This window comes from Neolamprologus brichardi, chromosome 3 (genome assembly GCF_056152115.1).
Source record: "Neolamprologus brichardi isolate AB-2024 chromosome 3, ASM5615211v1, whole genome shotgun sequence".
NCBI classification, from domain to species: Eukaryota; Metazoa; Chordata; class Actinopteri; order Cichliformes; family Cichlidae; genus Neolamprologus; species Neolamprologus brichardi.
This window is the reverse complement of record NC_142106.1, coordinates 51,527,490-51,555,114: the sequence shown is the minus strand read 5'-3', so window position 1 is coordinate 51,555,114 and position 27,625 is coordinate 51,527,490. Positions and strand designations below refer to the sequence as shown.

Sequence of the window (27,625 nt, the reverse complement as noted above, 5' to 3'; positions counted from 1 at the left end):
AACTCCTCTCTCTGTCTCTCGCTAGCAGAGTGACCCAGACAACAAAGTAAAGCTAGTTTTCGGCCGACACAGAACCCACCGTATTAGCCAGAGGTCCCTTTACTACGGTTCGGAGTAACAGTAATAAATCACAGCAATAGTACATTCACGTAGTTGTAAACAGCATGATAATATATTAAGTAATCCAAAGTATTCAGAATACGTTACTCTCATTGAGTAACGTAACGGAATACGTTACAGAATACATTTTGGGGCATGTATTCTGTAATCTGTAATGAAATACATTTTAAAAGTAACCTTCCCAACACTGCTGACGGCCACTTACAGCATGTGAAGGCGCCTTCATATATATGTAATACACATCATTGGACCACATGTTGTTCCGTTTTCATCAGAGCTTTATTATTGCAGATAGAAAAACAAGAACACAAACCACAAGTCAATCAAATTGGATGGAGCAGTGCCATCTAATGTGGCTCTGTCTCAACAGTGCATGGTCTTACTGCTCTCTTCTCATTGTTAGAAATCCGTCTAACTCAGCTATTCTCAAAACTAAAGGCCACCTACTTTAAAAAAGAAGAAAGGCAAAGTAAGGCAACATAGAGCTGATAAGAAAGAAGCTGTCAGTAGAGCAGAGTGGACAATGTTACACAGTAACTATCCTAAATTTAAACACTTCTGAGGCTTCAGTCATGAACAGGTTAGTTCATGTTGGTATTTTACACGTCTGAAAATCCTGTTCTGGTCCTCATCACTTTGGCTTTAAACATCCAGACAGCATGTAACGGATACCTAACAGGCTGCCAATCGAAACTCAAACTGACGATCAAACCAGGCACGTCTCCAGAAACCATTTCTTAAATAAAAACTCAATTAAATGTTCCAACCTGATAAGTGATGCTTAACTCAAGATCATCTGTGCATGTCAGACATATTGCTCGAACTAGGATATTGACTGAGAGGGCCCTCTGGGTGAAAACACTGGTAAAAAACGTTGACAAGCAGGATCGAGGTTAATCGGTGTCCCCGTCTCTGTTCACAGTATGTCCTACAGTCTCTTCCTGCAACAATCAGGATGTCTACAGTGACTTACGCTGGCGCTTCAGGAATGACATGGAGTAATCTCCCGCCGGAGTGCTCTTCTGCCTCTTCATCTGGACCTGTGACTGTGCGGTGAGCTGCAGCTTGATGGCGCTGGAGTTCACCTTGGCGGCGCACAGGAGCTCCTTCATCCCCTTCATCTTCTCACTCTGAAAGGCGATTACAGTGCCAGCTGGCGAGAGGGGGGCCTGCTCCGGGGAGAAAGGAGAAGATGCGGAGTCTGGGAGACTGGGGGACTTGGGTTTTCCTTCGATGTCTCCAGCACGTAGTCCCTGGGAGGAGCGCCGGCGGAGCCCTCCTTCTCCCACCTTCTTGGGCTGAGCTGCCACTGCAGCCGGCTGGCTGCACGGGGAGGTAGGAGCGGCAGAAAGAGGAGAGCTCTGGTCCTCCAGCTTGGACTCCCTCCTGGGCCCACGCCTGCGCCCTTCCCTGAAGTCCTCGCTCGACTGGTCGTCGTCGTCCTGGGGATCTGGCTCTTTGGTGATGATTGTTATTTTCTGACGCACCTTTGGAATCGGAGCACAAATGTGTGTTTAGCTAGAAAGCGCTAACATGTCTGTGGCTCTCCTGCAGTCACGGGCTACTCACCTGGGCATCAAAGCGACTCAGAGACTGGACAAGGTACGTGGCCCAGCCCACATGAAGGACCGGCGTGGGACTCCCCTCCTCCCACTTGCAGATGCCGTCATAAAAACGCAGCAGATGGGCAAAGCACTCGGGGTCCTGCAGTGCAGAGAGAGCCGCTGCCTGCTTGGGCTGATCCTGCCAGAGAGCAGAGGTGCAAGACTGAGGCCACGTCTGTCAGTGAGTAATATTCATGATGTGCATCTAAAAACGTGATCTAAATTCAGGTGGAGGTGCGCTCTAATGTTCATGAGTTTCTACATGTTCCACATGCTTCATCAGAGAGAAGCTGAATTTGGAAGTCATCTGATAAGGAGCAAGAGAAAGAACATCTTCTGTTGGGTTGAGGTGGTCGTGTGATCGTTACTGAAGAGAGAATTAGAGCTTTGCATTATTACAGAACAGCTGCTAGTGGAGCCCTTCTCCACATCTGTGGGTGTATGTGCTCTGGAGAAACATTCACCTTGTCCCCTCCTTCTGTCTCCTCTCCTCCCTCCCCAGGACTCTCTGCTGCTGTAGCTGTTTCCTTCAGCAAGGTAGGGATGACATCATTTGCAATGTCAAAGAACTCCTTGTAGATCTCCTCGTCCTCGCGGAAATAGTTATAGCTGCAGGAAGGTAGAGAAGCTTTAATACATATATGCGCTTTTCTCCTGTCACAGCATGAAGTATAAGAGTAAAAACAGGATGCTGTGACATGTGGCAGACATGACAACAAGTGAGGAACAAGTGGACAGGTTCAAAAAACAAAACAAAGCACGGGCACATATTTCTCTGCGAGGCAGTGGGCTGAACCTGAAGAACAATGGGGAGCAGGAAAGGGAAGCTGATGGATGTGGAGAGAATGTGTGTGGTGGGTCAGAGCTGCTATTTATAACTGCAGATCATGAACAGTGTTTAGAGGGAGGAGAGCACATGAGGATGCAGAGCTGGATACTTCCTGGACTGAGCGCCACACCTTTCCAGGCCAAGTGTGACTGAGCCCTTAGTGGTGGCTGGGTTAATAACGAACAAAGAACCACAAGGACAGGAAACACAGCTGTTGGTTTAGTGCCATCTTGTGTTCATTTGCTGAAATAGCATTCACGTACAAACGTCATCTGGGACCAGCTAAAAGAAGAAAAAGGTGTCTAGTGTCTGAATAACACTACTTAAAAGTGAGATCAATATCATTTTGTTTTCTTCTATTTGTCCCTTTATTCAGAATCATCAGCACGCCGGGGGAGGAGCCGTGAGGATGCAGAGATACTGGACGCTTCCCGATCAGGAGTCTTATTAGTGTGAACTTACTCTTGCATGACCTGGGCGGCCTCTGCCCAGGACCTCAGGGCCTCCCGCACACTCCTGTGCCTGTAGTGGAAGCCAGCCAGGTACATGTAGGGGTAGATGTGCTCGTTGTTATAGTGCTTCTGAGCAGAACCGACAGCCTGAGAGACACAGACAGATCAAAGACTTAGAAAGTTTAAAAAATGATGCTGAACTCAGAATTAAGAGGGTTCAGTATCAGCATTCAGCAACAGGTCATGGTGGAGACGTTTATTCAGTTTGACATCGAGCAGCAAACCAGAACTCCAGTGATCTCAACAAGCACTTGGACCTGAGCATCAAACAGGAAGAAGGGTGTTAACCAGAGAGATCCAGCAGGTGTGCAACTTCCTGCATCCTTTCACCACCAGTACCATCACAGTACCGCTTTTCTGTGGAAACGGCTTCCAGTTTGGATTCGGGAGACTGACTCGAGGCTGCTGGGGGATTCCCATGATGCACTCAGTGTTTCTTCTTCCGTCACCTTTTTCACTCTCTTTGTGTTTATATCTTGGTCCTCTTGGCTCCAGCCGAGCCTCGGGTACATCGGTGTTATTTTGGATTCTGCCATGTCCCTACAGCAACACTCTGGACAGTTAATTAGGAACAGCCTTCTTCAGCTAAGAAATCTCTCCAAACTGTGAACCTTGTTGTCTAAATCTGAGTTAGAAATGCTTTTACTTCATCTCTCTTAGATTATTGTTAAAGTCTTTTTCTTTGTTTGAGCAAAAAGAATCGTAACCGTCTCCAGTCGGGCTGCTGCAAGCCTCTTAACAAAGGCACAAAGACAGCACTGGTTTTACTCTCATTACACTGGCTCCCAGTACATTTTAGAATTCATCTCAAATTCTTAGTACTGACTTTAAAGCTCTGAGTGGTGACGCTCCTGCCTACATCTCTGATCTTGTACAACCCCACGCTCCCTCTCTCAGCCTGAGATCAGCCCCACCAACACGTTTTAAGACCAGAGGAGGTGGATCTGTTAGAGCTGTTAGAGCTTTCCATAACCCCCAGGTTATGGAAAGCTTTACTTCCATCGTAATGTTGCCTTGATTGTATTTATGTATTTATGACTTATTTATTTAGACTGGCACAATTAGAGTTGTGCTGTATGATCCATTGTGTTGTTTTATGTTATTGTGAAGGACTCTGTGGTTCTTATCCTGTGAAGAGTGCTATACAAGTAAAGTTATTATTATTGTTTTATACACCACTCTGCATTTAAATACTAAAGTCCTTAGTAGATGGAATGACAGGAATAACCCTATTAGAGCACTTCGCTCCCACTCTGCAGGCCTACTTGTTGTTCCTAGAGTATTTAAAAGTAGAATGGGAGGCAGAGCCTTCAGTTTTCAGGCCCCTCTTCTGTGGAACCAGCTTCCAGTCTGGATTCGGGAGACAGACACTATCTCTACTTTTAAGATTAGGCTTCAAACTTTCCTTTTTGCTAAAGCATATAGTTAGGGCTGGACCAGGTGACCCTGAATCCTCCCTTAGTTATGCTGCAATAGATGTAGGCTGCCGGGGGATTCCCATGATGCATTGAGTTTTTCCTTTCCAGTCACCTTTCTCACTCACTATGTATTAATAGACCTCTCTGCATTGAATCATATCTGTTATTAACCTCTGTCTCTCTTCCACAGCATGTCTTTATCCTGTCTTCCTTCTCTCACCCCAACCGGTCGCAGCAGATGGCCGCCCCTCCCTGAGCCTGGTTCTGTTGGAGGTTTCTTCGTGTTAAAAGGGAGTTTTTCCTTCCCACTGTCGCCAAAGTGCTTGCTCATAGGGGGTCATATGATTGTTGGGTTTTTCTCTGTATCTATGAAGCGCCTTGAGGCGACTTTTGTTGTGATTTGGCGCTATATAAATAAAACTGAATTGAATTGAACCGAAAGTCCAAGAGGAATTTGAGCTGTTACCACCAGTGCATGTGCTCTGCACACTCTGTCCACTAGAGGGTGCTGGAACATTACGGTATATTCTAACTACACATGACGTCATAAAAGGCCTCATAGCTTAGCCACCCTGGGCCAGCAGAGCACTCAGCATCTAAGTTTGACAGTTCTCTCACACAGCCAATGGCAGAGTGAGGCTGTTATTTATCTATGCAACAGTCAGTTGGACACTTGTAAACAAACAGCCAGTCACTTTCAGTGTTGTTAGCACCCCCTCCTTGATTTTGGACTCAACTGAGCAGTAATGCTTCCTCCAGGTCTTTTTCCACACTTTTGATAGTGACCAGCAGCTGATTTCCAGTAGCTTGTATTGTATAGACAAAGATGAAAAACTGCTGTCTGATCTTCAGCCCCACTAATGCAGAAGATCTATACGAAAAGTTTGACATGTTCTGTAAATATGAAGCCTGTAAAAGTCTTCCCTGCTCGCCGCTATGTGACCTGGGAAACTGGTTGATGTCTTACCTTCAGGTGGATTTTCAGGGGGTTCTCTTTTCCTGGAATTGGTTCCTGGTCTTCAAGGTCTGCCAGAGTGCCCATGGCCATGGGATATCTGGTGTGTGACCCGAGACAGAAGCACAATGTCAACTTCAAGGAGTTACGTAAGCCTTTTTTAAATACAGCACATGTAACATTTCTGTTTTCTCCAATTATGGATGCCTTAATGACCCTGACCCTGCATAATATAGAACACCGTGACAGACACTAGCTGTGTCCCAAAACGTCGGCTGCATCCTTCGGAGGACCCGGTCTTCGTGGTCTACGTGGGCCGCGTCCTTCAAAGACTGAGAAGGCCGGAAGTGCGAGGCTGTGAAATGGGACGGTCTAGCCTTCAGATTTGCGTCACCGCTTGGTCGGTGGAGTTTAATAAACTTAGCCGTCTGCTCCTTGCTATTTAAAATATAACAGGACACTGGCGTAAATTCTCGACCGTCTCACACTTCTGTTTAATCAGTTTTCCGTTTAACGTTTATTCAGCTGTGTGAAAACCAAGGAGGAACCCACCCAGGGGATCAATAAAGTTTTATTTTATCTAATAATCAAATAACTTTGATCTCAGCCAAACTGATTTACTCCGGAACAAATAAAACACCGACAAAAGGCAAACAATTACATTTTAAGTTATCCGAGTGACTTATATATCATGTTTAACCTGAGTAGCAAAAGAGCGGGGTCTGAAAACGATGAAGCTGGGAGTCCGCTGCTCTCGCCGGCTGGAGTGACCATTGAACCCCCCGGCTTGCTATCGAGCGGGTGGGGAACAGACGTCTCCGAAAACGTCGGCACACTTTTGCAAATATGCGATGTCTTGATAAACTAAGCAGATATTTGAAGTTTACACAGCTACTTTCTCGCCTGAAAATATGTTAAAAGTTTATTTTGTGACCCAGAAAGATTAATAAGAGTAATTTTAAAACTTAGTAGCAGCCGCCATTGTTGGCAGCTGAAATTTGGCTGGGCCGCGCTATGAATTCTGGGATATGGTGGGCCACGAAGGACACACCCGACCCATCCTTCAAATTCGGGGAAATGAAGGACGCATTTGAAGGAGTCGATGAATTGGGACAGCCTTCGTCGCCTGACCTAATCGGCCTTCAAATGCAGCCTCTGAAGGATGCAGCCGACGTTTTGGGACACAGCTTGCATTCAGAGAAGTCGGGTTCTAGATGTAATCATCAAAGCTGGACCTTCTAAATGACAGCTCACAGCTATGTGATGAAATCTGACCTGTCGCCGACCCAGGCTTCATCACAGTAAAGAGTTCACTGTAAAACCGTATTTTATAAACTGTGTAATAAGATATGTAAATATTACAGCAAAGTGAATGAGGGAGCACTCACACAGTATTCTAGTGTTCACCTTAGCCAACTAAAACTACATAAACTGTCTTTTTAACTCTGTATTGTGGGTTTATGAAATATGTTCAGACTTCAACGCTTTGGTCTCTTCTCCCCTCCTATTACTGTGGGTTCAGTCACTCTCTAAAAGCACTGGGTGGAAACCAAAGATGGAAGGAAGAGAAGCAACATGATGACACACTGTCCTAATCTCGGGTCAGCCTGAGTTGTGTCACGCTGACAGACGTACATCGATGCACCATTAAATGTTACGGTAAAGTGAGCAAGCTTGAGGATTGATTAAAGAGTCTTTAATGAATCCTCAGCAGTGCACTGGTACACACTCACCTGTCCAGGTCGCCTCGTTCATACAGTAGCCAGAGGAGTTTCTGGTAAAGCAACGGGAAAAAGAAAGGTGAGGAAACGAAGTGCAAGACTGTAGCGTACTTCCTTCATGTGTGCCTGGATGGACTTTCACAAGCAGTACAATGTTTCCAGTTTCCAAAAAAGGTGTTCATTATAAAATTACAATGTAATCACAAACTGTACAACTGAAGGTTTCTGTGCTGCTGAAAACGAGACCTGATGATGGTGTGGACATTAATCAATATCAACAATAATTCACTGCCCAACCTAAAACCCCTCAGGTCAGAGTTTTACTGTCCATGTCCAGAAAAGCTTCTACTTCTATATTTTTAAATATTAACACAAATTAATTGAGCCAGTATTTTCTATTATTTCAATTTTCATCAGAAAAATGTTATGAAAACCTTTAAATGAAGATAGTCTAGTACACACCGTGCCCCCCTTTAGACTCTTGCTTCCATGTGAAATAGGACGGCTACCGTCAGCCTTCAGTGAGCTGTATATATTAAGCGTGGCAGTGGACTAAGTCAACAGTTCATCTGCATATTTTAAAACAACCTCTGGAGGCTTAATGCAGATTTTTTGCTGTGTAAAACAAACATTCATCATTGGTGCAGGCCTCACCTGTTGCAGCAGCAGAAGCTCGGAGCTGTCTGTGTGCAGGTCCAGTGATGGGTTGATGGCACAAACCATGAAGGCCACCTCCATGTTTCTGTCACACTTCATGTAGGAACCCTTCAGATACAGCCAGCTCTGAGGGACAGACGAAGGATCACAGCCACACTTTATGAATAAATGGTATGATGCTCTTATATAGTGCTTTTCTATTCTACTGGAGCACTCAAAGTGCTTTATACAACATGCCTAAGTCACCCATTCATACAAGCACTTATCTATGCCTGAGTGCTTTCTATCCAACATTCACACTGCGATGGATGCATCAGAGAGAAACTTGGAGTCAGTATCTTGCCCAAAGATATCTTGATGCATGCTCACTCATCCAGGTAAGGAAATCCCAAAGAGTGGATTCTGTTCATCTGGATGTTTTCAGTGGGAGAAACGTTTCGTCATCATCTTCAGTCTCAGCTCACTGCAGGTTTCAATCTTATAAACAGGACATTTGCACAATGACTGAAACCAGCCCACTGAATGCTGGGAGGTCAGTTCCTTGATCATTAATATGCAAATTCTCATGACTACTGATCAGTGGTCATGAGTCCCATTCACAGAAAGTTGGGGAATGGTTCCATAAAGAACTCTTTCCCTCTTCTCTTAACTTGTACATTTAAAAAAAAAACTGGACAGTAACATCTGAAAAGTAAACATACTTTTTCAAATGTTAAAAAAAAACAAAAAAACAAGAGAAATCAGAAAGGTCTGAAGTGACTTGTGAAAATGCACTATTCTAGTCACATTATTATGTCTGAACCAAGTATAGTTTTTATATGTTTACTAGTGTCACACAAACAGCAATATTGTCAAAAATAGTAAGAAATCTTTGGGGGTGCTTTGATTCATTTTTAGGGGGGCTTCAGCACACCCAAAAATGAGCTAAACCCCCCTCTGCCTAGATTAAATAAAGCTGAGACCCTAGCTAAACCAAATTTATCTCATAAATACGCTATCTGTTCATCGAAGTTGTCTTGTTGTTTCCAGGTGTTCCACTGTGTAGGTCAGTACATATTAGCCAGTCAGTAGGTCAGAGGTGAATCATCTCCGGTGACTCCAATAAACAGCAATGGTGAGTCACAGAGGCTTGTAATAGTTACTGGAAGTTAACAGCATACACAATCTGTGCCAAGAGATATGGCAGCACAAATGTTTGAGATGCATTTTTTAATTGTAAGAAGTTAAACTAGACTCTGTCATCGGCACGCATCAATCAAATGAATTTGTGCCTGATGACCAGGCTTGGGCAATCCTGTTAGCAAACACGTAATACTACTCAGTACCACCAAACTAATTACAAATTCTGTTCTCTTAATGTTATTTTATCAAACATATTTAGTCTTCATCCTGTTCATGGGGGTTGTTAGCCTGTGTTCGGTTCATTCTAGGCTGATAGTAAAAGCAGAGTGAACACAGAGGACCAAAATGACTAAAGTTGTAGTATAGTTTAGAAACATGGCTGGCATATTTCTAAACTATACTACAACTGTCATTTACGCGCAGTCTAATTTCCTCATATGTCAATTAACATTTCTCAGTAGATTTCAAGAACCTCAAAGTATTCTGTCCATCTTTTGAAGAAGCAACTTCTTCAATGATATGTTTGTTTTTGCCTGAAGATATTAGAGGATATCTTGATGCATGCTCAGTCATCCAGGTAAGTAAATCTCCAAAAGCTGATTCTGTTCATCTGGATGTTTTCAGTAGGAGAAACGTTTCGTCATCATCTTCAGTCTCAGCTCACTGCAGGTTTCAATCTTATAAACAGGACATTTGCATAATGACTGAAACCAGCCCACTGAAGGAACAATGGGCTGGGAGGTCATGACTATTAATCAACAACCACAGATTAATGTCCATGAGTCCCATTCACAGAGAGTTGGGGAATGGCTGCAATCACAGCATTGTAAGATGGTGACAGATGTACCCTTAGGCCCCCTCCTCGATTCAGAGATGGTCTTTCCCTTTTCACGTAAATGACCTCTTTGACTCCGCCCTCAAACCAGCGTTCCTCCCTGTCCAGGATGTTACATCCTCATGATTGAAAGAGTGTCCACTGGCCTGTAGGTGTAAATAGACTGCAGAGTCCTGGCCTGACAACGTGGCTCTTCTGTGTTGTTTGGCTTCCCCGATGTATAAATCCTGACAATCCTCCTGCACTTAACAGCGTACACTATGTTACTCTGTTTGTGTCGGGGGACCCAATTCAAAGCTGCCTACCAACGGGTTGAGGATTGAAGCCAAAAATTTTGAAATGTTAAAGGTGACCGAGTCGATCATAAGGTGCATCCTGTTTATGTCTTCGGTAAACTATACAGACTTGGTGTAAATTCCCCTCCATAATGCCTGTGGTATGACGTCCGGCCAATAGCACCGTCTCGTTCTAATTGCTTCAGAGAATCTATCACCCTACAGTAACCACTTCCTGATTTCATGATAGCCTTTCTGGTTTAGCAAAACCATCCACCTACCATTGTCTGTGGCAAGGATGCTAATGTTGTTGTCATTACTAAGTGATGTGAGTGCCCTCCTCTCCTCCATGCTTTGCATTGCTGACAGGCTGAAACCAGTTGCTCTGCTTCCACAGCTGCAATGTTGTTGTTTCGAATCGCTGTTTCTGTGGCTGTGATCAGTTCCACTAGCGGGATTAGTCTCAGCGTCACAGCCCATTGTTCACTCAGTGGGCTAGTTTCAGTCATTGTGCAAAGATAATGTTTATAAGGCTGCGGAAACCTGCAGTCAGCTGAGTGGTGACAGAATCAACTTTATGGGATTGCCCATGGATACTTTGATTTGACTGGACCAGCCAGCCAGGGATCAATCTGCTCGAGCTCCTGAGCTACAGCCACCCCGGGTTCAAAGATTTGACTGAAGCTGTGTACACACTGGAAGCACTTCACAGCAACATGGTGATCAGGGATTATAGAAAGTAAATGCTTTTTGGATATTTCAAGTGATTATGAGTCAAATAACAGCTGGTGATGCAATAAATCTGAAGTACAGAAAGTAACTTTTGAGGTTTAATAGAAAAAAATCTCATAAATATACACTGATTAGTGTGCAAGTGCATTTTCCAACAAACGAATGCATTTTCAGAAAGCTAATATTATACCAGCTAATGTTGGTCTGCCCTAAAAATCACACTTTCCTTCTGATAAACAGTTTGATTACATTCTCAAATCTTACGAGAGTTTATTATCAGTGTCAATGTTAGGATCCACTTCACGAACGCTGGCTACCGGCTGCTAACAGCGACGACACCAGCAGTGCTTACCAACAGGAAAGGTTGGAATATCCACAACAACTCGCCTCAGTATCGCTCTCATCACACAGAAGACAGCTTTGCTGACCTGTAAACTCTTATTTGACTCCTTACACAAAGTTTTACAGCCTCCTCGATGCCTCGCTGCAGACGAAGAGTGGCGCTGTTTGTCCTACAGCGGATCAGATTGTACACTTGGATTGTAAGAAGTAAGAAAACAGAATTCATTTAACTGCAGTTGAATGAACAGATGACGTGACTGACTTCCTCAAGAGCTTTGATGCGTGTCAGATATATTTGAGTCCTGAAATGTGCAAAAGTAACCAGCTGGCAGCCTCAAAGCGATGTGTGACGACCAAATCACTCCCAGCGTGTACACAGCCTAAGATTATTTTTCATCTTCATCTTCTAAATCCCTGCAAATGTAACCAATCCAACATTTATTGATCATTTTCTGAGCAAAAATATCGTACATTCGTACCCTCTTTGTACAAAACACCTTTACATCAGGGTCATGATCTTGTCCTTGATGGAAATATGTAAAAATTGTGTATGTTTCTGTTCTGTGTCTTGTGTACCGTTTGTTCGTATATGTGTCTTCCTTGCTGCTGTTACACCCAAATTTCCCCTTGTGGGACAATTAAAGGATTATTCTATTCTTCAATTCTATTCATGTGTATAGAAATGTCTTTCTGTCTCCATGAACAACACACTTGGAGTACAACTAGGCTACAAAGGAGGAGATACCACACTGTCACACTGTGCGCCACGTTATTGTTTCGGTGAAATGAATTTCTACAATACTGTTACTGTTAATTTTACTCTCTGCAGTGTTTAAATGCTTACATATACACACACAGTTACTGTCCCTCCACACATACGACTCAGTTCTGCTTCTATGCCCCAGCTTTGTTTACTTTTTCCCACCGAGGCTTCTAGACTTCTGATTGGCCATCATTTCTACACGGTTAGGAATATAGCGCCACCTGTTGCTTTGGCATGGTCCTAGCAGCGTTTTCCTTGATTTCTGCCTTTACGTGTGGACGGGATTATTTTTTAAAACGAAAACGGAAAATCTCCGTTTTCAAAAATACCCGTGTACGTGTGGACGTAGCCTAAAACGTGTCAGACATTCACTGGCTACACTGAGCATACTGATAGAACTAGAAGTAGCTGGTTCATTCTGCTGACAGACGGGCCTCACCTTCTCATTGACTCCTGCTGTGACTGTTTGTCCTCGCCGGTCCTCGTTACCCTTCCCGTGCCAGGTGACTTCTGCTGTCTCCTCACCATTTTTACCAAATATCACCCAGGCGTGGTCCTCAGATAGTGCCAGGTGTACATCATTTAGACCCAAGACCTGACAGGCAGCCACTACTGCAAAGGCCACTCCAGAACTATCCAGTTTGGTACCTGGTTCAAATTCAACAATTAATCAATAAATGTTGGAGTCCCCTAACAAGCATCATGAGAAAAACCACGTTACCTGTGATGAGGCTGAATAGGGACTGGATGTGGGCTCGATCCTTGAAGTAAGAACGACTGAGACTGTTCCAGATCACATCCGATACCTTCTTCACCAGCTCTCGGCTGGATCCTGCAGCAGTTCTCCGATACTGGGACAGATCCACAGCCCCGCGGATCTGTGCTGTGAACCGCTCATACAGAGCAGAAATCATGCCCAGCTCCACGGTGGGGAAGCAAGACATGGGACAATCCGGCTCCAGCGGCTCAAAACGGACCCCTGGAACATTTATGGGGATGACTCGGTTCACAGCCAGGAAGTGCTCAACAAAACCTAAGACCAGTGAAAGAAGAGCCAAGTCCGGCTCTGGTTTCCGGAGCTCTGCATCAAACAACTGAACGACTCCGTCGATTCCCCGCAGAGGAAAGTGCTTCTTCTGGGCTGAGTGCAAACCCATGACGCCTGCTGTCAGTCACAACTTTGATGTATGCGTGCCTCCTCACCTGCAGTACTGAACGGGGAGAGCAGTCAGTTCATCTGTAACTCCAAATCACACACTAAACTGTGGAAAACAGGCAAATTCAAAAGCTGACCCATTAAAAATAACTCCTTATAGAAAACAACGTGCTGGCTCATCGCCAAGAACTCTGGTTTCTCAATGAAGGTGAAAACATTAAAAACAAAACAGTTCACAACTATAAAAGCAGACTTATTTCATTAATCTTTAAATAAAAGTCAGTAAGTTCATACATTATAGTTACTGTAAGTTTTAAATTACTTAATTCATTCACAAGGAAACATTTGTTGCATATATGTTGTTGCATATACAAACGTAAGATAGCAATACTGTAACACTGATTTCTAGACAGAAAGCTAACAGAAGTTACACCGACACAACACAGCGTAACATGTGTCACGTTTGGTTTACAGTCTGGGGTATGAACATTTATTGGTTATTAATGAAGGTTAATAATGCCAGCAGTAACTATTAAGTGCTGAACAGACTAAGACGTAAACACTGACATAACACTGGACCGGGGCTGAGCGGCTGGACTTGTTGCGTAATGCCGGTTACATATATGCCGCTAACGCCGGTTATATGGCGCTTCGGTGGGCGGGGCAGATTCACTGCTACCTGCGTACATTCAATGTAGAGCTGCAAACAGCCGCTCTTTTAGAGTTTCATGACAACGATCACTGTGCCGAAACGCATCCGGAACACCACTGGGGCGAACACTCTGTCATTCTAAAACGAAATACTCCGTTAGGTCCATTTATATGGTAGAATAATGTGTGACGTAAGCTAACTAGCTAACTTTACTAAATTAAGTTAGCTACTCATTTCGCCTTTCAAGCCGTGCTAATTTGCTGAATTAGTCCTGCTTTGTTTAAATAAGTCGGACGACATGCAGACACAAACCAAACCCGAAAATGAGTCACACGCTGAGGGGAATACGTTATCTGCTTGAATGAGCAGCTATTAAGCTAACAAGCTAACAAGCGGCTATCAGCTAAAGTCACAACTATTGGAGCTTTTGGAAAATATATCGCACCAGCTATACAACAACACTAACTCACCCTCAGCTCTAAATCAGCCAACAATCTGACCAATGTTTAAGTGATCGCATACCCGTTTTCTCACAGCTCGCGCCACATGTTTTTGTTTGTGTCCCCTTTCTTTTGCCGCGCAGCTCAATCTGCCCGAAAGTCAGTTGGCATATGTCGACGTTTGCGTCTCGAAGCAGATCTCACAGCAACAAGCGCGCTTCTCTCGAGCGCAAATGTGCGCCTTTAGGCCCATCCCTATGCTTCGAGATCGTAAGTCCTGCGCAGTGGGGTTTTCCTCGTGTATGCTGGGAAATGCAGTTCATATTAGGGTATTCCCCTACACCCCCAGTAGAGGTCACCACGACGCCTTTAAGAGATACGTGCTTTAAAATGGAACGACAGTAAATGTTACATAACGGAAAACAGGCACGTATGGAGCATAAAACATTTAGGATAACATAAAAATGTACCGCAGAGTTGAACTCACGGCATATTTATCTTTAATTAAAACAGTATGTCGTTGGCTATGACACAAGCTCAGACATATTTGTGTCTACAGAATAGAACAGAATAATCTGTTATTGTCATTGTACACGTTGATCGAAATCGTGGATTTGCACTCATGACCTAATATTTCGATTAAACGTATTTCAAATTCAGTCTCCCAGTACATTAATAGCTAATTTCCGAAGTACACAAGGCATTGTCCATGGTGTCCTGCGCTAAGGAGTAGTTGTTGTGATGCTGTGGTCTGTTTTTTTATGTGCTGCTCGGGAATTCAGTGACACACTGCACTGTTGTAGTTGATATAATTTTTTTTAAATGGTAGAAGCGAGACGGACAGATCAGCCAATAGTGATAAATGATAAAGGCTTTTTTTGCTGGTGTTGTTGAACGCTGACACGTCCTACTGGAAGCGTACGCCTTGAACGTCTCACACGCAGACACATTTTTTTGCCCCTCCTCCACATTCTGCCTTGTTTCCCTCCGTCTCCGCTCCGCTCTCAGTGCTCGGTCATAGGCTGAAGGTGCAGAGCCGAGTCCCGCTTTTTGAGGGAAATTCGAGGAAAGTCAGACGTCACAGACACCCTGATAGACCATTACAAGAGAAACCCATCCGAGACGACAGACGTTTCGCCGCTTCTGTGCAGTTGTGTTGTAACTTATATAAAATGGATCCAGTGACTCAGTCCGCCCAGATATCGTCGTCGCAAGGCTTTGCCGATGGACAAAATTCTGCTACCAAAGAATCAAAGCTGTCTGGTAAGAAGTAACCAAAGGATACGGTAGCTAGCTAAATGTAGAGCTCGACGCGGTGTTTTATTCGTACCTTACGTTAAGCTGTATGTGTTGGGCTTTTATTTACACGCATGTATATCGGTTAACGTGCAGTTTATAACGCAGTGACATTATGACTACAGCCATTGTAACGCAGAACGCCCTCACCGTGTCTCCCGCTGCCTGGATGAGGAGCTGATTTCAGCTGTGATGGGAGACACCTGTGGTCGTGGATATTTCCTGACACACGGCTGCCAGTCACGCTCCGTGCAGCTGTGGCCTGCCTGCTGTCTGGGCTCGTTTTAGGCGAAACAACAAGCTAACACGGTGTTTGAATCCCGCTTTTTATTTGGCCTTACTGACAAACAGGAGCACAGCAAGTGGGCGGCCCTGCAGAATCAGGGATTATATATTTGACAGACGGTAACCAGCCTGTTACTGAACGGCGTAATACTGTTGAAAAGGCCTCGTTTAAAACAAAGGGAACACATCTGATTAAAGTACGTGTGCGTGGGACGTTTGATGTCAGCTAGATTTAAATGTAAATCCTGCTGTCCGATTGGAGCTACTTCTACATTGTTATTCATAAGTGCAGAAACGTTACATGACGGCTTTTTCTGCTGAACGTTGTCGAAATGTTGCGTTTGCCTGCACTGCAGAGGCGTTGTCACTGTGCAGTTTCCACAGAGAGGCACCTCTTAAAGGCACATTGGCCTTTTGCTGGCACTGCCTGGATTATGGGAGCCAGATGAACATCAGCATACCCGACGAGCTGCGGCACGCTCATTTACTACTTAGTTTATAGCTGTCGTCAGCTCCACTTCCACATGGAGCCCGTTTTCAAACAAAAACTCACAGCCTGGATCCACAGTTTCACCATCACGCCCTCTCTATATCCGCCTATGAGGCTGACATGATTTAAACTCCATGGTTGCGCCACCTGAATCCAACAAAGCTGAAGCCGTGAATCATAAGATTGTAGACTTTCAAGAAATGCAGCAGGTGTGGTGATGCCAGCTGGATCCCACAGGGCGTGGCACATTCTTCCTGCTGAAGTAGATAACTGTGGTTTGGCAAGTTTGCAGAAATTTCCATGTAATGCATCACATTTTAAATAATTAAGGACGATATATTTAACAATAAATGTTCAAATTCAGTATTTGTATAATCGGATTATTCAACAGTTTCAGATGGTGCAAGTAAGTTGAGTCGTCTGTGCTTATATGAATCCTGGAAAACACTGTCAAGTTAGTGTGAGGTGTAACTGGTTTGTTTTTTATGAATGAAGCACTGAACTAACTTGTCTGGTGTTTAGACTGTGATCACATCAGCAGCCTGTCTGCAGAGATGCTCCTCTACAAGGAAATAACTTTGTCATCCTTTACAACTTTTATCAAATGCATGTTGTTAGTGTGTAATATGTGTTTAGGGTTATCACAGTACTATAATTTCCTAATTGATATTCATATCAATAAGTTTGCAACAGTATCAACACTAGCAGAATAAAAAAGCACTAGTACCTACTTGGCCTGACTCAGTTTTTATGGTTTTCCATTAGCTCGTAGTCCCTTTTCTCTTAGTACCTACTCGGGTTCCAACAAGCAGAGTCGAGCCAAAAATGTGACAGACAGACTTCTTGCCACTGATTGGCCGGGAAATGACTTCACTAGATGAGTCATTAGAGTGACTCCTGCACAAGAATTTAACCCGACAGTGAGGTTTAACTCTCTTGTTTGAGTCTATGGAGAAAAAAAAAAAGACGGAGCAGCAGGTACACCATCACCTCAGCAGTTTGTTGTGTGTCAGGGATAAGCTATGATGACCCCACCCACACTGAGGTAGTACTCTAATGGAAGACGACCGAAACTGAGTAGAATTGAGTTGAGCTGGAGCCGAGTAGGTGTTATTGAAAATATAAAGGTTTTAATCTGTTAATTTAAACATATTTATCTGCTCCTTGTGTCTTATCTAATTAAACTACGTGTGTCGTTTGTCATCACTAACGGATTCATTTCTGGGCACTATCCCACGAATCCTGCAGAATCTTTTTTTTTTTATTATTATTTTTTATTGCATGTCCAATATGTAAGGTGGTAAGAAGAGGTTAAATTTGTGTGCACAGAACTTAAGACCTTTACCAATACTGGCCTCATTTCTACATTAGTAAATGAGGCCAGTATTTTTAGGCTGTCAGAGACTGTGCTGTGCTTTTGCTGTCAAATAGAGCTGGTGAGGAAGGCTACCACTGTTTGTCTAGTTGCTCGTAGACTTTTCTTAGCTTAAATCTCGAAACCTAACAATAACATAATCGTGTCTTTGTCTTAAATTAACACCACGTTGACATTACAGGCAGAACTGATGTTTGCTGCCTAGTTCCTACATTAATGTTATTTTTTTATGATTGACCTTAGCCACTACCTTATAGTCCAATTCCTTCGATCGATCCCGCTTATCTATACTTGCACTCCCGCTACAATCAGCTGATTTCAGGTCGCGTGTCGGAGGAGAATGATAGTGTGGCAGTCTACAGCATGGACATTACTTTTATTTTTATTGCACAAAAGGATGAGAGCGCGACGGTAAAGTGAAGACTGCAAACAACTGCAATATACTTGTTAACACAACGTCGGCTCTTTGCAAGCACCTGAACTTCAACAGGTAACAAACCGACGAGCAGCCAGGCTGCAGCCTCCGTTTCTACCTGCTCATGTTTCTACGATCTGTGCTGAGTTTCATCTTGGCTTTGTGTTCATAGCTAAATGCTAAGAGTAAGACATGTGTGTCCTCATTAGGATGGGATTTATGTTGGTGTGTGCGACTGTAGCCTCAAGTTTGTGCTGTTAATTGGTAATTATGAGACGGCATGTTTCAGATCATTTTACAGAGTAACATGAAAGTAACTTAACAAGTAGTGTAACGAACGTCTTTCTCCTGGGAGTAATTAAGTAACGGACCTCATTACATTTAAGAAAAGTGTTCTGTGTAATATGTGCAATCAATTTTTTGAGTAATGACCTCAGCAATGATCACAACAAAGATGGGAAATACCCACAGCATGCAAAAAAAGTCCACTCAGCATGTAATTAATTTGCAAGAATGCAATGTCTTTGATATGTTGCTTAGAGATGGTGGTGACATTCAAAGTGGAGCCAATGAGAATCCATAATGGAATCAGAATTGCTAACTTCTCATCAGTTCCCATCGCTGCGTGTGGATTTGGCCCAGCCAAATGTGTTTTAAAGCTTGGAGGAGAGATTCGACAGCATCCCTTTGGGGGATCCTGTGGGAGGTGCTACTCGAGTATCTGGCCTGTTGCTATGAGCCATTCGGTCCCTGTATAACCACAGCAAGAGCTCGGTCCACGTTGTCAGCAATAAGTCAAACTCGTTATCGATTCTGTTCTGTGTCTGAGGCCTCTACTTTAGTGGCGTCAGGATCACGTGCCTGCGTTTTGCAGATGATGTGGTGCTTTTGGTGTCAAAGATTAGATTTTGAGACGAGTCCATGAACATGACTTATTCCTGAATGATGTTGGAAAATTCTCCCATGATTCTGCACTACTTCAAAACAGCATCAGCACACTGCATCTTTCCCTGTGCTAAAGGCCCAGTTATTACTTATGCTAGAGTTGTGTTGACAAGAGAAAATTATTATTGTAGTTGGGGATTTTTTTTCTTTTCAGGATCTCATTTTTTTTTGCTTTTTAGAGAATTGTTGGGCCTAACTTGGCAGCATTTTTCCTGGTTATTGTCTCAGGATTTTGAGTCTGTGGATGTCAGCGCGAGCAGATGTCCTGGCCTGCCCGGCTTCTATCTGTTGCTCAGCCCATTACACTTGAGTTCCTCAGTGGTGATTGGCTGTAGTCACAAAGGAAGTGGCACACTTTGAAATGGGGACCTCATTTCTCAAACTCTGTTGCATCATATTTACAGGACGAGTTGGCTTTGGAATCCATCAGAGTATCGCTGCAGTCTGTGGTGAATTTATGCAGCGCTCATCGTAATCATCAGCTCATAATTTGATGGTTAAAATCCTCTGCGTGCATTCTTCATATTGCATCATGTGTGCAAACAAACATTCGTTAGTAGTGAATGTTTAACCCCTTCTCTGCTTTGCTCTAATGCAGACTGCAGCTACTGCAGCTGACAGTATCCAGGAGTTAGTGATGCACTACCTACAGCCAGAACCTTCTATATGACTGTGTTTATGATTTCTTGTGAGAACGGTTCCCCACCGAGCAGTTAAAAGTGAAGCACACAATCGAAGCTTGAAAGAACAGTGAGTTCTTTCAGCCCCCATCCCCCTCGCTGGCTCTCTTCCTTCTTTGCCAAGCTGACCCTGCTCTCTCCAGTCCCTGCTGAGGGTCACAGAGGCAATCAGATATCCCTCAGGGGTGGACAGTACAAGATAGCTCGAGCAGGAATTGCAGGCATGGCAGTAGAGCCTCCCTTCACTTCCATTCAGGCCCTAAACTAAGAAGCTAGAGTCCATTTTTTCCCATGCCGGTCTGTGGTATCTGGATGCTTATTGTGATTGCGTGGAGCCTCGTCGTATAGGCACTCTGTTCCAGATCCATGATTTCTGCAATAAGACATTGGTTAAAGCTGCACTAATGACTACTTTCTATTTTAAGGAGTCATTTGTGGCTACAGATCCACAGAGAATTATCTCTAACTCTGGAGTTCACCTTAGCTCTGTTGAGCTGTATGGCCTCCTTTAGCTCGTAGTTTGTTTTTCACCTTCTAACTGGATTTCTCAGCTAACGTTTATGCAGGGGGACAAAAACAGTAAACAAGCAGCTGTTTTAGCTAAAAGGCAACACTGTCTCTTGTTTCTGTCATCTTCTTTCATATGTAAAGTGTTGTTCTTGTTGTATTTCCACACTTTAAAAAAAAAATACTCATTTTTACACATCTCACAATTTGTGACCTGATGTATGTGCAGATTTGTAGGTGTTGATTTGTTGTACGCAAGCAGATATGTGGTTCATGTGGATTTAGCTTGGCTTGGAGTGCCAGCAGCACTTTTAAGGTTGGTGGTTCGATCCCTGGCTGTTCCCAGTCTCGTTAAAGACCAGAGGTGTGGTGTTTTGAAAGGGTAACAGTGATATGAATCTGAGAGAAGGAATGTTGCACCACACCAACCCTAACCTGCCCCACCTGCCCCACCTGCCCCACCTGTACCACCGTCAGTTGAGCTGAAACAAAAGCAAACGCCACACCTCATCTTTACGCAGCGAAAGTTCCTTTCCCACAATTCAAGTAGTCGACTGATGACAAGGAAAAGTGAAGCATGAGCTCCTATTGGCTTCCACTTTACCCTGAAAGGCAGCGTTCACAGTGGAAGATATGAAGTCGGGGTTGACTAAGGCTACGTTCACACTGCAGGTCTTAATGCTCAATTCCGATTTTTTGATCAAATTCGGTTTTTTTTTGTCTGCATGTTCACACTACAACTAAAATGTGACAGCAAACGCGCTCTAGTGTGAACGCTCAAAGCGCCCGCATGCGCAAAAGATGTCACACACAACGCGCTCTGTTTAGACCCAGAGCAAACAGTATTGTTTGACTGATGGCCCTTAATATAAAGACTTCGGACTTCACGTTTCCCAATTTTTGCTTTAAGTTATTTTGTTATTTACATAATAATGTAGATAACCTAATAATGATCCTTATTGCTGTTTTAGAGGAGCGGTGCTTCAAAGGATAGTTGCTGATTTCTGTCAGAATCTGCAGATTATACAGAACAAATAAAATGTTCACGTTGTCTTCCCAGCAGTTTCACCGGATGGCCAGGAAGCATTCGCGATGTCTTCTCCGGAGCTGATAATTGCTGTCTGTCTTGTGTCAGTGACGTAAAAGACGGATTTAATGCGACCCGACCGTTCACACAGCAGTCGCTTTCTGAAACATCGGATATGTATCGGATTCAGTACCACATACGAAAGTGACCCAGGTCGGATTTGAAAATATCGGATTTGTGCCGTTCACACTGTCACACCATGATCGGATATGGGTCGCATAGGGTCAAAAAAATCAGATTTGATGCGCTTTCGCCTGCAGTGTGAACGTAGCCAAAGAGCGAGTGGACCACAGCATTTTTACTTTAGGTAGATTCTGTAAGCTGGTTGGTGGCGTTTAGTCACATGCAAAGCTTAGTGTAGGCCCGCTTTACATTCTGGTCTTGTTGGAGGTTGTTGCAGACGGAGCGCTGTCCAAGCTAGTCTAGTTTTTACACACTTGATTGGAAATCTTTGTAACTTATGTGGATCTCCCTTTGTGTACCAGGGGTACGAATAATCCAATTGTTCTATCGTACCAATGACTGATAGAATCGTCCAACCACAAAGTAAATGTTGTGGCGTAAATGCAACAAAAACTGAATTCATACCATAAAGACCAGTTTCTGACCGATGGACCATCTACAGTTCAGAAGAATGGCTAACACTCCCACAGCGTTGGTTATAGGGGTGGGCGATAGAAACGATATAAATTTGGCTAACGATAGAGATTTTGACTATATCGCTCTATCGCGATAGCACATGTTGATGATGTCATCAAGCTGTGCCTGTTTTTGGTCAAAAGCATTGCAGCGGCTAAAATCATTATCATCTGCAAATTATGGCGGGCGACAGTCATAGCAAAGAGATGAAGCACTTTTGAAATATGGGGAAAAGCCAAAAACTGATATGCGATTGCATTTGTCCCTGACCACCAGAATCCGTCACGTTAACTTTTATCGAGTGGAAAAAAAGTTGGCGTTCATCCTCCAGCTTCACTGTGCTAATGCTATGCTAACATAGCTATGTTGCTAGCAACCACGTAGCACAACATTATATACCAGGTAGTCCAACTTCAGTAACCCTGCAAATGCCACTGCTGTTTAATTTTCTGTCTTCATTTATGTTGGAAGTGATAGCAGAGCTGTACGTTTGAATTAGTTTCAAAAATCTCTCAGTCAGAACATGGTATGAAATGTTTAGGTGGAAACTAGCGAGCTAACTTCCTGCTAACTTCTAACTCCGTTGAATTTAATAAATTCTGTTTTCATGGATGTTAAACTTAATTGTTACACCCGATAAAGCAGCAGCGCTGATGATTTAATTAAAGATGAAAGAATTTAGACAGTTTTTAACTCTCAGTGTTCGTTTGACTTTGGGACCAGAAATGGACGGAGTTTTGGACCCAGATTACTCCGTGAAGCTCCTCACTACGGCAGCCATAATGCTCTGACAATCCATCAAGCTGTGTGGCTTACTAAAGTTGTACTAAAACATTTTTTAACAGATTTCTGCCAAAATCGGTTCGAGGTCAGTAAGCACAACCAGAATTCATACATAAGACACACTCTTGATTTTTGAGAAAATTAAAGGATTTTAAGTGTGGAAAACACGTTATGCAGAAGAAAATAATATATTGTGTTATATATTGTTACCACACATACTTCAAATTATATCGCGATATGAATTTTAGGCCATATCGCCCAGCCCTAGTTGGTTATGTTACCTTTGTTTGTATCGGTGATATAGAAATGGAACGTGTGCTGTTTAGGTTTTAGCCCAAACCAAGCTGCAGTCCGAAGTATGTGGAGATGGGTACTGGACAGAGCTGTGGAGCAATGACTGTGTAAATTAAATGTTTGTGTGTGAAGTTTCTGTCTCTTCGAGTGCTTTTGTCTGCTCGTTAAGTACATCGTCTTGATTTTTGCCTGCGTAGCAAATATAAGTGCATGTGTTAAAGTTTTTGTAAGTTTGAATGAAACGATGGACACGTGTAAGCACAGGTTTGTTCTGGTCCTTATGTGAAGTAGTACATGTGTAGAGTTGTTAAGGCTGGATAAGTTAACTTTTCTTTTGAGTGAGGACAGTGGATGGAGATGTTTGTCTTCTTCTACGATGATTATTCTTCTGTCCTCTTTATTTTTTCAGATTCCTTTCTTTCCTCTTCGCCTGTATCTCTCATTCAGTCTCCTCAAGGCAAGTGTATGGTTCTCTTCGATTGCTCGCCTGCTCTCCCTCTGCCCTGTACTTTCTTGCTGCCCTGCTGCTGTGCAGTTCTGCCTCATGCCTCTTTCTAGTGCCCCTCTCCTGCCAAATAAGAGCCCAGTAAAAACAGCTCGCCTGCAGAGAAACAGCATAGGTGGCTGTGGCCCTAACCTGCTCTTACCCTGCCCCTCCTCCTGCAGACCTGTTTTCAGCATTCCTTTAGGCTGCTGCAGTTACTCTAAGCTGACCAGTCAGCAAAGCTCCCCTTGTTTTCAAGGACTATTGACTGATTGATTGCTTTTCTTTTCAGGCTCCTTAGACACACCTATCCATTGTCAAAATCTGAGCCGCAACAGCTCTTGTTTACGTAGTCATACTGTAGAGTTAAAATAACGTCTCTTGCCACTCTCAAAGCCTTCCTTGGGCCATGTGAGAACTCACTGCTGCTTCTTCTTGCCCACACTAAGAGTGTTGCTCATAAAAGCCTCTGTCTGCAGCTGCTAGCAGTGTGATCCATTTCAGTCTTTGCCGCCTGCTAGCAGGCATTATTTAGGTCAGCATCGCTCACTGTAGGTTCAAGATAATCCCGAGATTGCCACCTTATTTTAGGAAGGCAGAGAAGTTCAAGTTCACATTGTGCATAAAGGACCAGAAATCTAAAAATGGATGAGGTTGGTGTCTCAGGGGAATGATGCTACCTTCCTGCTGCCCTAGTATCTGAATTCCCCTTCCCAGTTTCAGTCCTAGAAGCTATTGTGTACTGGAGGATGAGTGGCACTGGAGATATCATCGACCGCCCAGTGGCCTGGGTCTGCCATTGCCTGTAGCTCATTCACCCTCCATCCCACTACCTACTTACAGCTCTATAGGCTTTGTGCATGTCTCACATCATTGCTTATGCAAAAGAAATAGGTACATTTTTCCTTAACCCCCCAATTTAGCTTCTTCGCTTTCTGATTCTTTTTGAACTGTTGTTTCTATCACCGCTATAGTCTTTACTTGTTTGTTAGACAAGCCTAGATACGGGGTAGCGTGGGTGATAACATGAGCTGCACCAATACAACACACAAGCAGCCGCCCTGAGGTTTGACCGACTATGACCACACCCTGTGGAATTTGCACTCGGACTCACTGGCTGCTCAGCAAAGATACAAACTTTACACTTTTTAGCTGTTTTTGCAGAATTTTAATCAATTTTGGACCCAAATCCAAGTACAAGTCCAGTAAGCATAAACAGGAGTTAAACTCAGTCTTGGGTCTTTTTGCTGTTTTATCAGCTGAGTCCTGGAAGACTATTTATGTGGTACCTCTGTTGTTGTAAATGGCAAAAAGTATTTGAGGGATCAGTGAGAATATAGTTGAATAAGAGCGTGTTAAGTAGATGAAAGACATTTAGAAAACCAGGTTTTTCATATTGTCTCTAATAAGGCAAATGTCATGAAAGATGAGTAAATAATTTATACTGTAGTGAGCTCATACACAGAATATAATGATGCTAACATAGACCATCAGACTGCCAACCTAAAAGAAACACTTGTGAGTGAAAGCACAGGTGCACTAACACAGTGTCAAGGTCCACCAGCAGACAGGTGTGGGGTCACCCACTGGAGCTCACAGATATTCAGACACAGCGCTGCAACCAAATGAAAATGTGGAGTCACTCTGGGCCAGTTAATGGTCTCCATGATTTTCCATTGTGTGGCTACACAACAGCTCCACTCAACTCTCCATTAGTGTAACAGCAGATTGCACGAATCGGTCACGGAAGGCTACTCATTCCCCATTTGTAAGATGCCACACGATGGCACATGGGGATTATTAATATGCAAATATGGTGACAAACAAGTTCTTAAAGCTACCTTTGAATCGAAGCACGAAGGTCCTAACAAGGGAACACGAGCGCTAATATGTGTTTTGGAATTTGTTTACAAGTCCAAAGCTTCCATAACGCTGCTGGAAAGATGGAAAGTGCATTCATGTGGCCTGGTTTGAACAAAGCATTGTATTGTGGTGCAGGGGAGGTGGCAGCTCTACCAAAGACACAGTGGAGCAGTCAGCTGAGTATGGCTGGAAAACTCTTATACAGAGAGCAGGGAGGGGTAGGTGCTGACAGCCCCCCAAAAAGTAGAAAAAAATGTAAGAGTAAATTGAAAAGACTGATCAATATCAAATTACAAAGTAAAACCTTGGTCGTGAGAATTTGGATGTTGCTGTGCACTGGTTATACTGGGCTGATGTTCATTTCTTAAAATATGTGCCAGGTACTTGTCACCACGGGGACTGAAAATGACTCATCTTTGTAGCCTGGAGGATTGCCGAGGGCACAGGGTTACTGCAGTGAGAAAGCCTTCAACACTCAAAGAGAATAGAAAGTGCTTCAGTGGCCCAATTTACTGCTCAAGGGCAACAGTATTATCTAACTCTTCACATATTTGTATAAGCTCGTTACATAATCGCGAGCTAACGACGAGCTAGCGTTAATTATGTAGAAAATAACTCGGCAACTAAAAGCCAATTATGACTCTGTTTTTTTTTCTTCTTGCTTTTTTTAATGAAATTTATGTTAAAAGTTGTAATGAAGGCTTGAATTCATTATAAAAGTCTGTTCTGAACTTTTCCTATAAGTTCACTGTTTAACTTTAATCACCTTTAGTGATGAGTATTAGTAATTGGGCTGCCAGTGTAAAGTGTTTCTGTTGCTGGCCTGCACTTCTTGGATGTGTCCCAGCTAGAGCTGGGCGATATGAGATTTTTTCATATCACGATATGTTTTTTTTTTTTCCATTTCAGGCGATAACGATATATATCACGATATATATCACGATAAAAGCCAAATAACTATATTTGTAAGATTTAAATGTGCCGTTGCTCACAAGTAAAATGTGAAATAATCAGCAGCTTGTTTGGATTTAAATATTTATTTCCCATAATAGGTTCAACAGGGTAGATGTACTTAAGGAACATGAGACTTTTTCAGATAAATAAAGGCAAATATTGCAAACTACAAAGGCAGCCACTAAAGCGTTTAAGTTTCAAAATAGAACAAACAAAACTACTAAATTGTCAATTCCACTTAGAAACAAAATATTAATTCTAAAAATAAATCTTAGTTTGTTTTACAGAAGAACAGACAAAATTGACTAACTTTTGTCAATATCAAACAAACTGAGAAATTCTCAATCTCTCCTTGTTGTATAGCTGAGCTTTTCAAACAGTTTGAACAGTTACTTTAGTCTGACAAAAGCCGAATGACCTTCCAGTCAGAGACTGAGCATGCACCGCTTTATTGTATTTCCAGACTTGCTTTCAGCACAATTTACAGTGCGCGCTCCTCTGTTTTTGTCAGACTTGAAATATCAGAAATACCTTCACACTATGGGACTTCTGTGGCTCTTCCGTTCGACAATCTCTCCGGCATTGGAACCATCATCTGTTTTCTCTTCGGTAACCTTCGGTCACGCTCTCGGTTGATTTTTCTCTAGTCAGCACACTCATTTCCTCCATTACCCGGGCGGCACGGCGGCTGGCTGCTTCCCAAACAAATACACATGTGCGGCTTGGCACTTGTGCTGTACGTAACAAGTCACGTGATGTGACGCTGCAGCTGTGATTGGTTCGGCTCTGCGCTACTTAATTTGGATTGGCTGTTCTTCTTCTTTTTTTAAGAGGACAAGAGAGATGAGGCTTATCACAATAGTTTAACTTTTCTATCGAGAAAAAGTTATTTCGCAATACATATCGTTATCGTTCTATCGCCCAGCTCTAGTCCCAGCCATAGGAGTCACACCCAGGACGTCTTTCATGGTTCAGAGTTGGTTCTGTACTCAGAGCCTGGGTTAAGGGATGTAACCAGTGTTTCCTGGTAGTGTTTTTTTGTTTGTTTTAGGGCTGTGCGATATGACCAAACTCTCATATCCCAATATAAGACATTAATCGTCCCGACAACGATATAAATCACAAAAAAATTACATTTTCTGTAAATTCTGCGAATCTTGTGCAACTTAACTTAGGTAATGTGTTTCCAGCTGAGCGTCGTGTACCTTGAGTCGAGTGTTACACAAGTTGAAATGGCCGCAATTTTCTTTGAGTATTTATACACGGCGTGCTGCGAGGAAAAGCCTGTTCTAACGTTTGAATCGAAGGTTTATTTTTTTGCACCTGGCGGCTCTTTTTAGCTTCTCCGTAAACACTCTGCATACTATTTCACGTGATTTGGTTTATTTTGAAAGA

General features: G+C 43.2%; 2 protein-coding genes across 5 annotated transcripts in view; one reads left to right on the top strand and one right to left on the bottom strand.

Moving 5' to 3' along the window:
* Positions 1–386: 386 nt before the first annotated feature.
* On the bottom strand, positions 387–14,428 carry men1 (multiple endocrine neoplasia I). 3 transcript variants are annotated; one of them, XM_087837874.1, is made up of 10 exons: positions 14,164–14,428; positions 12,607–13,096; positions 12,325–12,533; positions 7,814–7,942; positions 7,172–7,212; positions 5,451–5,538; positions 3,016–3,152; positions 2,189–2,333; positions 1,690–1,863; positions 387–1,607 (listed from the first exon to the last, which is right to left on the bottom strand). In XM_087837874.1, exons 2-10 carry the CDS (start codon positions 13,040–13,042, stop codon positions 1,080–1,082), a joined length of 1,887 nt encoding a protein of 628 aa, XP_087694000.1. In that variant the 5' UTR covers positions 13,043–13,096; positions 14,164–14,428; the 3' UTR covers positions 387–1,079. The 3 variants fall into 3 exon arrangements, with proteins under 3 accessions (XP_087694000.1, XP_087694001.1, XP_087693999.1); XM_087837875.1 differs by having other exon boundaries at positions 12,607–13,088; XM_087837873.1 differs by having other exon boundaries at positions 14,216–14,428.
* A 652-nt stretch (positions 14,429–15,080) lies between these two features.
* Positions 15,081–27,625, top strand: part of rtn3 (reticulon 3) — a 30,061-nt gene continuing 17,516 nt past the window's right edge. The window contains exons 1-2 of one of the 2 annotated variants that reach the window (XM_087837872.1): positions 15,081–15,396; positions 23,339–23,386. In XM_087837872.1, coding sequence (XP_087693998.1) covers positions 15,306–15,396; positions 23,339–23,386 — 139 coding nt within the window. In that variant the 5' untranslated portion in view covers positions 15,081–15,305. The remainder of the gene's footprint in view (positions 15,397–23,338; positions 23,387–27,625) is intronic. The other variant, XM_006809288.3, reaches the window with a different exon arrangement.